The 14,554-nt window shown below is 36.2% G+C and overlaps 1 protein-coding gene across 4 annotated transcripts in view; it reads left to right on the top strand.

Annotated features, from left to right (window-relative positions):
* LOC131682835 (protein hu-li tai shao) overlaps nt 1-14,554 on the top strand; it is a 249,325-nt gene that overhangs the window by 212,402 nt on the left and 22,369 nt on the right. For all 4 annotated transcript variants that reach the window (XM_058964608.1, XM_058964607.1, XM_058964605.1 and 1 more), the window contains one exon: nt 2,598-2,665. In XM_058964608.1, coding sequence (XP_058820591.1) covers nt 2,598-2,665 — 68 coding nt within the window. The remainder of the gene's footprint in view (nt 1-2,597; nt 2,666-14,554) is intronic.

Genomic DNA, 14,554 nt, shown 5'->3' with positions numbered 1-14,554 from the left:
ACCTCTCCAGTCAATCGTCGTGCAATTTCGGGTTTTTTGAACGGTCCCTAACAGTATTTTTTTGTTATTTCTATGATAACCTCGAAAAAATCGTTTCCTATGTTTATATTCAGTAAATGTAAATGAAGTAGTAAAATAAATAGTTTTTACGCCATTTGTGATATTTCTACAAGTAACACGTTGTTTAGCTTAATTTTGTTTTGCATTACTTCGGTTGGCATAACATCAAATGACGTATACTGTGATTCGGCAAAAATTTTACTAAAAAATTTAATGAGAGATCCTTTTATGCGCTTTTTACCAAAATGAAGTATTTTGGAGTACATAATGTTCAAGAGAGAAATTGATTTGTTTTTTTCACTAAAGTTGTTTAAGGTAATAAAATATGTTGTGCCTGTACCAACAAAGCTGCTACTGACGATAAGACACAGTAGACTTGAAAGATCATATGACATATGTACGAGAAAGAAAGAGATATGATATTTCATAGATAGGAAATCGAAGAATATATTTCATTCCTTTATCGACTTGATTACTGTGCAGTCTACCTTTGCTCATCTCCCGAAAACACAAGTACCGCGCGTTCATCTTTCATAGTGTGAAGTGAACTGCACTAAATTTCAAATTAATCAAAAGGCATACAGAAGGCACTAAATTTCAAATTAATCAAAAGGCATACAGAGATGAACAGCAGCAATCATCATTCAGATTGATGCTAATCGTCGACAGGTTTTCAGTGGTGATCTTGCGTGGCTTAATTTTTGCCGGTTGTCACGGTAAAGATAGATACGTCTACCTTTATCAAGGACACATGATAGTGAACTCGAGTGATTCGTAGTTATTCTGCCTAAGCTCGACCCTCATTATCAGAAGGCAAAAATTAAGCCCGCACGATATTAAGCCTGTTCTAATGACCCTGCCACTTCTAGTTTTCCGATCTGTTTACTTCACATCCTTGCTCTCACTTGAGTACTATGGCTCTAAGTTTCATAACTTTCCCTACCCAGTAATCTCTAGCTAATTGAATGTCGTTAAAACGTAAAAAAGAAAATGTGACTAACATAGTCGAAATAAAAAAGGGAAAAAAGAAAAAGAAACTGATGGGATTCCATCGGCAGCGGTGGGTAGCCGCTGTAGACACAGCCACTGCCTTACACAATGTAGCAAACCCGCCACGACTGTGAGAACAGTGACAATAGTCTAATAAAAAATCTATCCCGGCATTCAAAAGGCATACAGAGATGAACAGCAGCAATCATCATTCAGATTGATGCTAATCGTCGACAGGTTTTCAGTGGTGATCTTGCGTGGCTTAATTTTTGCCGGTTGTCACGGTAAAGATAGATACGTCTACCTTTATCAAGGACACATGATAGTGAACTCGAGTGATTCGTAGTTATTCTGCCTAAGCTCGACCCTCATTATCAGAAGGCAAAAATTAAGCCCGCACGATATTAAGCCTGTTCTAATGACCCTGCCACTTCTAGTTTTCCGATCTGTTTACTTCACATCCTTGCTCTCACTTGAGTACTATGGCTCTAAGTTTCATAACTTTCCCTACCCAGTAATCTCTAGCTAATTGAATGTCGTTAAAACGTAAAAAAGAAAATGTGACTAACATAGACGAAATAAAAAAGGGAAAAAAGAAAAAGAAACTGATGGGATTCCATCGGCAGCGGTGGGTAGCCGCTGTAGACACAGCCACTGCCTTACACAATGTAGCAAACCCGCCACGACTGTGAGAACAGTGACAATAGTCTAATAAAAAATCTATCCCGGCATTCAAAAGGCATACAGAGATGAACAGCAGCAATCATCATTCAGATTGATGCTAATCGTCGACAGGTTTTCAGTGGTGATCTTGCGTGGCTTAATTTTTGCCGGTTGTCACGGTAAAGATAGATACGTCTACCTTTATCAAGGACACATGATAGTGAACTCGAGTGATTCGTAGTTATTCTGCCTAAGCTCGACCCTCATTATCAGAAGGCAAAAATTAAGCCCGCACTATATTAAGCCTGTTCTAATGACCCTGCCACTTCTAGTTTTCCGATCTGTTTACTTCACATCCTTGCTCTCACTTGAGTACTATGGCTCTAAGTTTCATAACTTTCCCTACCCAGTAATCTCTAGCTAATTGAATGTCGTTAAAACGTAAAAAAGAAAATGTGACTAACATAGTCGAAATAAAAAAGGGAAAAAAGAAAAACTAAATTTCAAAAATTTTCGATTGCTCCGAAAAAGTTATGAATGAGCTAGTAAATTACCACAAAAAATCCACGCCAAATGACAATTTTACCAAACGAAGCACATGTCGCGTGCTGTTATGTCATCCGTATTGCCAAAATAACTTATGAAAACGGCGTGCTCCCATTTTTACACGCAGTTTTCTCCGTTTGATATTTATGTTACATAAAATGTTCTCAAACTAAGGTTATCAACGTTTATTCTAAATAAGTTGTTGAGATTAACAAGCGCTCGGCTAATATGATTCAAAGGATTATGGTGCTAATACATTTAAAACTGAAGTAAACCAAATAGCAGGCATCTTCAAACATGTATACAATTAGTAATACTAACAATATTTGTATTTTTAGGTGAACATGTGCAAAATGGCGATCATTCAGATACTCACATGAGTACTTTTTCACACAGCAGCAAAGAGGTATGTATTGTTGTAAATATTGAAAAAAAAAACATTCATAGTATTCTGATCATGGTGGCCAGACCTACCGATTTATCGGTAGTCCTACCGATTTTGGTCTTCCCTACCGATTCACAGACGACCAAAGGAAACTACCGATATTTTCTTATCCCTACCGAAACTACCGATTTTTACAGATTTTGGACACATCCTACTCAAAATTCATTTTTGAGTTGGATTTGGTCTGAGATTTGTGTTTTCAATATTTTATAATTCTATGTCAACACTACGTTTTTGGGACAACAACCCCCCGGCCTACCGATAAACTTTTAGTGACCTTACCGATATTAAGGAATTCTATCTGGCCACTCTGGTTCTGATTAGAATGTAAGTTAGATATCGTCACGTTTTCTAATCTTAATCGAGTGGTGATTACAGTCATGTGGATGATACGAACATTACAGCGGTAATTAAGGTGAGCGTGTGGTGTAAATTGCTCAAAACGAAAGTTATTTTGGTTTGACGATTTTTAAGGCAAGGCAACAATAGATCTTTTGTGTAATGTTAGATTCGCTTTATACATTCATTGTGTACGAAAAAAATATGTTCAGTCATACAGAGCCACGCATACGAGCGTTCCAAGAGAGGAGCGCCGCGGCGAACGCGATAACTCTCGATACAATTGTCTGATACGGGAAATTTAATAAGTTTTGTAAAGCTTAGACTAGTAGTTAGTAGAGGTGTGCGCCACGCCGCCGCGCCGCGTCTCGCCGATGATTGCATGTAAAAATAGTAAGCACATCGGCGTGACGCCGGCGCGCCGCCGACCTTTACATACGCGGCGCACACCTCTAGTAGTTAGTCGACGAACCACAAAAATTAGAAAAAAAGTTCGAGTTTCGAAAAGTGGCTTCACGAAAACCGAAAAATCTTATATTTTCCTGTAAAATTCCCTCAAAATAATAGAAAGAAGAAAATTTTTAATCAGTTTTCTGTGGCTCATCGACAGGCTACATTCTCATAAAAAATCAAGTCAAATAGTTGATTAGTTTTTAAGTTATCGTGTTCGCCAATTTGAAAAACGCAGTTTCGAGAAAAATGCTATTAAAGGGTGTCCCATATCTAATTGCATCACGAAAAAAAACGCTGTAGAAAATGACCCATCGAATATTTTCTCTTGAAAATCTGGGTAGAAGTAGTTTAGAGTGTATTGTTTAAACTATTTATATCGCTGTCGGTTTTTCGAAAATTGTTACCGATAGATTGAAATCTGCATGTATTATAGCTCGTTGTTGTTTTGATCGAACCGAAATCAAATTTGTTTTGATCGCTCCGACTATTTTTTAATTTTCGACGCGTTTTATGTGTGTTTTAATTGTTGTGTTACTACCAATCGTTTCGCAAACTTTGTGTTGTTGATCGGGAAGTGACGAAATAACTTTTTAATCTGTGTATTCGATGTTTTGTGTTGAGAAAAATACCCGCTACCGAGTTTGTTTTGCATTCTCCATCGGTACCAGCACTGCTATTTTTTCGTGCCGTACAGTGAAGTGTAGGTAGCAGCAGAGAAGAGAAGTACCACTTCGAACAAAAAAATTACGAAAGTTCACAAAAGCGAATCGGATTTGTTGCTGGTTTTCCTTGCTTTGATTTGAGAGTGCACCCGTGTGACGTTTCAACTAGTATAACTTTTGAGACTGGCTCGTATAAATCATTGCAGGCGGTAAGGTCGAGCTTCGCCAAAGCGTACAGTAAATAACGGAAAATGTATTATTGCGTTTCGTATCATAGATTTTACTTTTCTGATTGATATTATTCTTATTGCTGTATGTAATCATTGAACGCTCGTTTTCTAAAACGACATTATCTGTTATTTTTGCGGGGTGTCCGGAGAATCATCCAGTTTCAACGGAATGTTCTCTGATTACCTGGTCCGCTTTTATTAATTTTGCATATTGAAGAGTAACTCGTAAGCCCTCTTTTTAACTAGTGGAACGTGATCTTCCGCATGGGTGGTGGATTTTTCCATTTGTCATGAATATTACTTGTGATAATTAATCTGAAGAAGTAAACTTTTTTTCTGAATTCCAATCCAATGCAGTGACAGCTAATGTGAATACTTAAGGTCACAAGAGCACTTAGCACATATTAGGGAATCCAATGGAAGATTTTGTCGTGATAATTAAATTTTGTAAAAAAAAATATTTGTAATTTTTCGAACAAAAAAATAAAAAAAAGGTTCGATAAAACGTCAGCTGCATCGGAAAAAATCGAAAACAGCGTATGGCTTAATGACCCAATAAACGAAGTTATTTTCTATAACAGTTTAACTATTTTTAAATTTATTTTAGAAAAAATCTTTAACTTGGCTGCTGAGAAACTGATTAATAATAGCTTCTCGGTACGCAGATCTGAAAAGTGTGTAGCAGCGATGCCACAAGTACATATTTATCTAGAAAGGTGCAGATTTTTCGAGTAGTTTTGGTACAAATTCTGTACGATACGGATAACATATTTTTGTAAAAAAGTACAGTTTGGTACAGATTTTTTTTAACAAGACAGGTAAAATAATAGCTGGAGCTAGCACAGACATTAGGATGCGGGATTTGAGAAACTTGCTTGCAGCAAGTCAAAGGATTGATATAAAAATAGGTTTGTTACATTACCAGGAGAAACTGGAAGTACTTCTTCTTCTTTTCTACTTCTAGCAGCAAACCGAATTAAAAATTAGCAAGTTTTTACATTTCTTATAAAAGAAATGTATAGAATTCGCTCAAACTTTCAAGATTTTTTCCGAGCCCCGGAGGGCCGAGTCTTATATACCAATCGACTCAGCTCGACGATTTGGGACAATGTCTGTGTGTGTGTGTGTGTGTGTGTGTGTGTGTGTGTGTAACGGACAAATTCTCATTCGCGTTTCTCAGCAATGGCTGAACCGATCTTATCCAAACCAATTTTAAATGAAAGAACTAAAAATAGTAAGAACGCCATAAATTTGTTTTTGATTCTGATGTTTAGTTTCCAAGATATGACTGTTTGAATGCGCAAAAATGGCGTTTTTGCAGTTTTTTCAGATTATCTGCCGAGATTGACAATATAGATTAAAAATTTATATGTTTTTAGACAGCTTTAACAAATACCTTTCGAACAAGCTATAGATTGTTGAAATCGGACTGTTATCAAAAGAGATATTTAAAATTAAATGCGGACGAAAGATTTTTATCATTTCCCATTGCCAGAAATATAACCAAAAACATGTAATCTATTATTAACGCCAAAACGGCTTATTTTAGGTCAATAGTATCTTCGGAGAATTTAATGGAGGTAATATGCCCTTTCTTTTGGTATTGTGCTTTTGCTGATTAATCCCCCTATGAGTGAGATATTTTCACAAATTTTCTTGGAAGTGATTATATCGAAATGATGCCTTCAGCAAATTTGTAGCTCTTACTTTTGCGAATAACTTTACTGAAGACTTCACGTATCTATTTTGAATACTTTAAAAGTTATGGCTTGTTGTTTGTTGATTACTCTTTGTCTATCTACAACCGCTAGAAATAATCACTGAACACTTCCAAGTTGTCTGGAAGGAACTTGATAACTTATCAGTGCAAAAATGTTCATTTGTGCGAATCTTCTGACTGCAATTTTTCTAACTTATAACCATCGGATCGATCTGAAACATATCGGAAAATGAAAAGCGAAATAAATAACTCCAAGCAACGGCGCAGCCAAGAGAAGGTTTTGGGGTTTAACACCATACAACGCCCCCCCCCCCTCCCCCACAACACCAAAAAAAAAATATTGAATTGAAGTTGAAAATTTATTGATGCAGACTGATTTAATTCAATATTACAATAACTATTATCTGATCCGTACATTGATAACCTGTTGTTGTAAACATCATGAGGACTTTTGATAAATTGTCGGAATGGGGTTCTGATATGTAACCGATCTATTGGTCTTGATTTCACAGTTGTCTAATTGCATCAATATCAATTTCCTGCCTGAAAACATTCCAATAGAAAATTCCAGCGTTCTGTAATCAATCATAATCCTCAGATTTATTTTCAAGTTGATCTCGTTTTTGTAGAGATGTACTGTGATAAGTGTCTTTATTTAATAGGAAGCGAAGTTAAAATTGATTTAATGTATCTGAAACATAGAACTGCTCACCAAAAAAATGCATAACTTTCAACATTTGTTAAAAATGTTTTTGCCTTTCTCATTCACTCTAAAATTCGTCAATCTAATCCCGACCCGGAGGGCCGAGTGTCATATGCCAATCGACTGAGTTCGTCGAGATCGGAAAATGTCTGTGTGTGTATGTGGAAAAAAATGTGACCTCTGTTTCTCAGAGATGGCTGGACCGATTTGCACAAAGTTAGTCTCAAATGAAAGGTACAACCTTCCCATCGGCTGCTATTGAATTTTTTGACGTAGGACTACGTCTTTGTTTTCGATATAGAGGTGCACGTTGCAAATTCTACAAAAATGGTATGAAAAGTGGTTCAATTTTAAACGTGAAAAGTGGTTCAATTTTAAACGCATATCGCCCCGAAATACTTCTAAGAATAGATTCCAATAGATAAACCCAAAGATTTTTGATATCATGGCATTAAAAATTTGAATAATGAACAAACTAGTCAAAATATCGCGCTTTTACACACAGAAGATAGCGCTTCCCTAGTCCAGCACGATAGATTTGTGTACCTAGCGCGCTACGCTTCTATGAATGACGTCATCATCGACCATTTAAACGGACGGATTTCGCCAGAGCAGCTCAGTTGCCTGTTGAACAGCAGGCGAAGCAGATCACTGCGCTGTGTGTTTCCACAGCCAGTGCGGCTGATTTAGAAGTCCATTACACTGCCTGTGGAGGTACGCTACCCAGTGAATGCGAATGAGCTTGTCCGTATGCTATCTTTTGTGTTGTGCTCGTTTCCAGCACACTTTTATGTATTTATTCGTACACAAAATAGTTTGTACATGCGAGCTCCATTTGCAAACACGGTTAACATAGTATCGTGGTATTAGTTGTCTCTTTCGCTCTATCCATCATCATCAGCGTTGATTCATTTTGCTTTGTGCTAATGTTTGAGGCGAATGCGTAGGTAGGTAGATCTAATAAATTGCACAACGAAAGTTTATTATTTACGTTCGATCAATTCATAGATCCATTTCCCCATCACGTGATTCATTTCCACTCAGCCTATAGTAGTATAATAGGTACATACTTCAAAGCCTATTTATGAATGAATACACTGCCACTTGAAAAACCGTTGCAAAAACGCATCTTGTCCATATACAAAATTGTTTTCGATTCTTGTATATTTATAGTTTCGATATATGATTAAGACCTTCTCTGTATTTGTATGCCTACTCTAGGAATGTTACAATAATGGCAAAATATAACTAGAATGCTTGGTCTATACATGAAATGTGATCTGAGATCTTCTTAAATAAGTTTAATCGGATTCGATCACCTACTACAAATGAAATGACCTGATACCCAAGAAGGTTTGGTTCAATATGTAATATTCGATGTTGATTGGTTGTGATTAAACCATAAGTAAGAAATATGTTTGATTTATTATTACTATCAATGTACTAAGAAAATAAATATTTTACATTAAGGTTGGACAGAGAAAGGGTAAAATTCGCAAACGAAAAAAGCAGTTTTTTCCAAACCGTATGTCAGATCTTCATAAAAATCAATCAGCAGTACTGTAACAACATTCTACATACGCAAATTGATTTTTATGAAGATCTGACGTACGGTGTGGAAAAAAACTGCTTTTTTCATTTGCAAATTTTGCGCATTCTCTGTCCAACCTTAAGTAGTATAGTCCTACGTCTACAGCTCGTGCAACCCCATAGGGCTGCCCCTTGTAGTTTTATTAATTGGACTTCCGGTACCGGAGTTACAAGTTGAAGAGTGCAATCACACAGTAAATTCCCATATAAACTGAAATGAAAAATTTTTCAAAATCAAATTTGTATTTTTGATGCCAAATGACTTTAAAATGCATGAAACATTGAGATGTTTGACAAAAATTGACTTCTTTGGACTTTGGTACATTTTTGCCTTTCTCATATAGAAAGGTTATGCAATCACTCCAAAAATCGTCAATCATACCGGCCCGGAGGGAGTATGCAGTGAGGGGTTGCTACTTTAAAATTAAAACTAGTTTAAAATTTCTTAACAAGTTGAAAATTTTCGGCAGGACCTGGACCTCCCGGATCTTTCTCCATGATCCGCCGCTGCCCTGCGTAAAAAAACCTGAGTGTAATCATAAAAACAAGTCCTAAATAATTAACTATCTCTTGGGTGTCAATCCTGCACTCCTTTCTTGAACTAACCTCATAGTTCAATTGATCAACCCACCAGCCATGAAAACTTTCGAACCAATGAGAATGGACCAAGTCAGTCAAAGGACACAGACCCAGCCCCATAGCTTTTTTCTCGTGCTATCGTGGGCTTAACCCTCCGGAAGTCGTGCAAATGGCTCACTGAACTAGCAGCCGCAGAGATCAAGACCAATTCGTCTGGCGGATTGGACTCGGATATGCGGCCAAGCCGTATCACCCTACCTTCGCCCTATATGTCACTTTTTCGTGCGCAATACCACTGAAGGTTAATAGGAACAGCTTATTTTTTCAGTTATACTTCTTTAAAGGTTTCCCCGGATTTTTTCATTAATTTGTTTAAATAGGCAATTTAGAACCGTTTCGAAAACATTTGTTTTTAAAAGCCGCGATTTGGAACATTTACCCTGGTACAATACCAACCAGCTTTTAAAACAAAATCGACGTCAACATTTCATAAGGCATTATATACAATATGCTCATGTTGAGAAAATAGCGTCTGAAAAATTACCTCGTACTTTATATTCCCATTTATGAGCAGGAGCTTGATTTAAGGACCAAACAACTCAATTCCGTGTTAAATTAACCATTTTTATAGTGCGCGCGGGTGAGCCCTTTTATTTACAGCAAATGATTATGTGATGTTTATTTTGATCCCTTTCTTGGTGTTGCGATGTTTTGTTCTCTTTTCAAGTATAGTCTTTTTCATTAAGAAAAGGGCCCATAAACAAATTTTTCCGTTTTGTTGTTTGATGTATATGAACCGATAATTTTTGAGGGGAAGTGAAAGGGAACATAAGCAAAACAAGTTATTTTGCTTATGTGCCTTTTCGATAATCCATTATTTCGCCTACAGCCAGGCTTCAGAATCGGTTTATTTATGGTATGTATAAAGCTTTGTTAGTGTTCATTTGAAGTAAGTATTAACCGGAATTGTTTACGTTTTGTTTATCGGCCCATTTGAAATGTTCTCGTCGAAATGACATTAAATACGCCATATTATTTCCTCTATTGTAGGATTTACAGGGATTACAAACCTTTTTGTGCCAAAAATGTCAAGAAGGTTTGAATTTACGTAAAGGCATAAAGCAATGATCTCATTACATCAAATTTATAGTATTTGGTAGCGCATTCTTCAGTGAAATAATTAATAAACAAGCGTAAGTTTATAAAAATAAATTGATAATTAACGGAGTTATGGCTTTTTCCCCGAAACCCTTTTTTATTTAAGAGGTTTGCAGTGACCACAATTGAAGACCAATGGATAAGCAAACCTGTGATTTTCTCGTTTGCCAGGTTTACTCAAACATAGGGGCTATAGCTAGTTTAAAGCCGACTGAGCAACAGCTATAGCCCCTGTTTGAGTAAAACGGGAAAATGAGAGGATCACAGGTTTGCTTTGCGCCGCTTCGGATCCTTGGCCTCGGATAGACGACCAAGCCGCATCACACTAGCTTCGCTGCATAAGCTCATTTGTTAAAGCACCGCACTGTTATTGTTAGGAGTGTTACTCAGTACAACTTATTTTTTCACTTTATCAAACTTTGGTCAAAAATTTTACATTTCCGCTCCCGGATTTGGTTTATTTAGGTTAAAACCGCATTAATATCGGACCTCTGTTACTAAAGTCTCTAAACTAGACAATTACCAACAACATTTCGTGAAAATCGAGTTTAAAATTTCAAGTTACCACTGCTCTTGGTAGACGAAGCGCGCTTGGAAGCGCTGTAAATTTCGATCTATTTCTCGGATATCTATAAAAGTTTGGGGAAATATTCTCAAGGAGTGGTACTTTCAGATAAACGAACGAAAACAATATCTATTTTTGGAAAATAAAAAGGTATGTAACCCCTTAACTTAAATGACAAAAAAGAACAGCATCGAATTCATTTCATCAGGTTCAAATGCAGATCTGTGATGGTAATGCATATATACCGAGACATCATCAGTTCTAGTTACTCTTTCACTGCCAGTGGTGTTAGTATGATGAAAAGCTTTACATGCTATTTATTCGAAGATGACATCATCTATACTCAAATTTATGTATGCATCAAACATGTTTTCGAGGCAAAGATTCTTGTCGCAAAAAACAAGATCATACTAAATCAACCGTTATCTGCGAATTAAATTAGCCGTAGGAGACAATTGAAATTGTTTTCAAAATGATTATTCTCCACCTGATTCGAATATTTCTTAGGGGTTGCCTGTTTCTTGAGCTGATACTACGGTAATCGAATGTAAATTTTTTGAAAATATTTTCTGATTCAGATTTAATATACAAGTCATAAACAATCGCCTGATTTTATGCAGATGATGACAGTGGCAGTACTGCGATAGAATTCATATTAAATATAAATTTTATAGCTCTGATCTTAAAAACATCATCAAATCAAGTTAGAATAATTAAAACATGAATATTATAAAATAAATAAAAGCGTAAGTTTCATAATAATTTCATAAACTTCCTTGACCTGATTCAAAGTCTGTACTAACAGGTTATCGTGCTCAATAAAATTACAAATTATTATTTCATATCAATTATTAAATTTGTTAAGCGGTCTTTTGTGTACAATCTACATCTCGTGTGAAAGAGACATCAATATTCACTGTGAATCAAAAGATACATACTGCTTCAAAACTTCTTGTGTCCCCAAGAAAATGCTGATCTTTTTACATTACTGGTTATCACCTGTAATCTGCGTCAATAGTCTGTAAGCATGGTTTGACATATCAGAGATAAAAAATTCAATAAATCATCATTCTGAGAAACGGAATCACGACGGACCATAGAACAAATTATTGTCCTATTTTTCATATAAATCGTTTGGGCGAGATGGATCAACTATGGTCTTAGCTGGCAACAAAAAAAATAAATAAAAAAGCGATGCTTCAGTATCACATAGTATCTCAAGATCGTGGCTGTCGATCCATTGTATGTATGTGCAAATCGTACTGAACATGTAATATTCATTTCCACCATTGTATTGAACATGGAATCGTAGTCTGGACAAATGAGAAAAGCACAATTGCACCACTAGGTGGATTAAAACAGGTTTTTATTTTGGGAATGCGTCGAGTTGAGACGAAAACGTAATATGATTAATAACGAGGATAACACTTTCTGAATGTAGAGAGAAATTTATGAAAAATGACGATTTCCATTCGATTTTAGCAGGTCCTGATCGATTTTGATGAGAATTTGATTTTTGTTGTATGACCAATTATATGTATAGGTCAAATGTTCAAAAACAGTAATTTAAGGTCAAGATAGCATCATTTTGAAACCGCCAATTTGGAAGGTTTAGTATCTTCGATGAGTTTTACACACGTTAAACAGCGCATCATTTTGTAAAATATTTTTGACTTTATATCGTCCAAGAAGTATTTATGGCGAATTTACTCAGGTTAATATTCATGTCTACAATAAAACCTCAACAAATTCGCTAAAGACACGAACTCTGCTACTATTTTCTGAAAAATTAATTCTGCATAAATTTAAAACCTCAAAAATTACGGTTTCGGAATTATGCCGTTTGGACAGTAAGATCGATTTTCTCCAAACCCCCACCAATTGTAAAATTGGTATTGTATAAAAACGTAAGGGCGATACTTCAATGCTGATAGGTGGGACCGAAAAAGTAAACAATCGCCAAAGGGACTATATACTATATATACTATCATTTTGTCAATTTCAATAGCAAACACAAATTTTAGTTTAATATCTTCAAATACTTCATGAAGTTTTGGGTTTCGATCACTGAATCATGCAATCTAGGATGTAAAAAAACACAATAGTTCTTAAATAGGAAATAAAACCAAGTCTGGAAATATTCACTGTTGATTTTCTTTGAATGGTATCACTGCTAGTATCGCCCTTTTCAAGAAAAAGCGTTGATTTCTTAGTTCTCAGTCGCGTTGGAAATTTGAGTAAAGTATAAACTTCAAATCGATTTAAAAAAAAATCGATTTTTTGGCTCAGTACAATATACATAACCCCTTTAGGAAAATTCAGTTTTCCCACCACAATGCATTGATTGAGTAATTTAAATGTTTTATTAACAGAGCATTAGCAATAATTCGTTTGTATGTCTATTTTATGGACAATTTTTTCGCTTTCCCATTGATTTGGTTTGAGATTTCTAGCACCGATGTTGTCCTATGCTAATTTGAGCGATTATCTGAGTCCTGCCACTATCCCATGTAGTATGTGTTATCAAAAACATCGCGAAGCATCAAGTTCTAAATGTTCTCAAACGATATAATTTCCGAAGAGAGTGATAAGAGTTATAAGAAATGTCTCATCACACTGTTAGGTGGATAAAAAGCGTTTTTTGTTCCTGTTTGCTACGGAGAAACTAGGAGCAAGAACCGTGTATTGAAACAAACCTAATGAAAGCCGAGCGGATCTGCGCGGATTGCTTGCGTTTACTGTGATAGGCCGCTTACAGAGTGGCGGCGAGAAACTGTGTATGTGCTGCCCAAGTAACCATAAGCATTAAGCCATTGCACAATATTGGCTATACATTTGCACTAATGTTGCATTGAAACTCCATTACAGCATTAACAATGCAATAAAGCTCTATATTAGCATCAATTATGCATAATAGCGCAACCGAAATATAGCATTATCACTGGCTCTATATGTGTATATACAGCTGATATAACGCGTACATGCTTCAAGGATCTTTAAAGCATGTAAGCTTTACAAGTGCATTTAGTGCCATTATAGAGCAAATAAAAAGCCGATATAATGCTATTGTTATGCCATGGGTTTATTTGTTATGCAACTCTTCTATTGGGCATATTTCATTTCAATCGAACATATGCAATATAGTCTAGGGAGCAAACGCAGTGAACTTACCGTGAAGGACGAGGCAAGGTACCTCAGTTCGAGACATACTAAAGGTAATTTTCGTGAAACATTCATATCATGTGAGAACGAAAACACATTAAGGATATTCATTACAATACATTAGAAGAGAGTCAATTACGGTTTTAAACAGAACATTTTATCATGAAATTTTTCTCTTTTGCTCATCATACCGAAAGGAAACATAAGAAATGATTTTAAAACCATGGCGGACAATGACAGCCAACTGAAGCTAATGCTAATAGCATTAGTACTGCAGAAACGAGCTGTCAATCTATGCACAGTAATAGCACTATATTTCTCCTTTTCTGGCATAATACCAGCATAATATCAGGCTTCACGGCTCTTCAAGACAGCATTATATGTGGATCTAAATCAGATATTAGGTTACGTTATAATGTTTATGGGTTACTTGGGTGGTACTGCCAGTAGGATGCGAGATGACATAAACCTGCTTGCAGCATATCAAATGGAACCTGTCAGTGTAAAAGCAGGTAGCCGGTGCAGATCCGCTCAGCTTTCACTCTGACATCATCCCTTTGGTTTGCAGCAAGCAGGTTTTTCGCAGTATAATGCCAGCCCTAGCCCTAGCTTAGCTTCTCGCCGCCACTCTGTAAGCACCCAAAGGCTTCATTTGATTTGCTGAATACAAGTTTGTCACATCTCGCATC

Source organism: Topomyia yanbarensis, chromosome 2 (genome assembly GCF_030247195.1).
Source record: "Topomyia yanbarensis strain Yona2022 chromosome 2, ASM3024719v1, whole genome shotgun sequence".
In the NCBI taxonomy this organism is placed as follows: Eukaryota; Metazoa; Arthropoda; class Insecta; order Diptera; family Culicidae; genus Topomyia; species Topomyia yanbarensis.
This window is presented reverse-complemented; position numbering and strand designations above follow the sequence as displayed.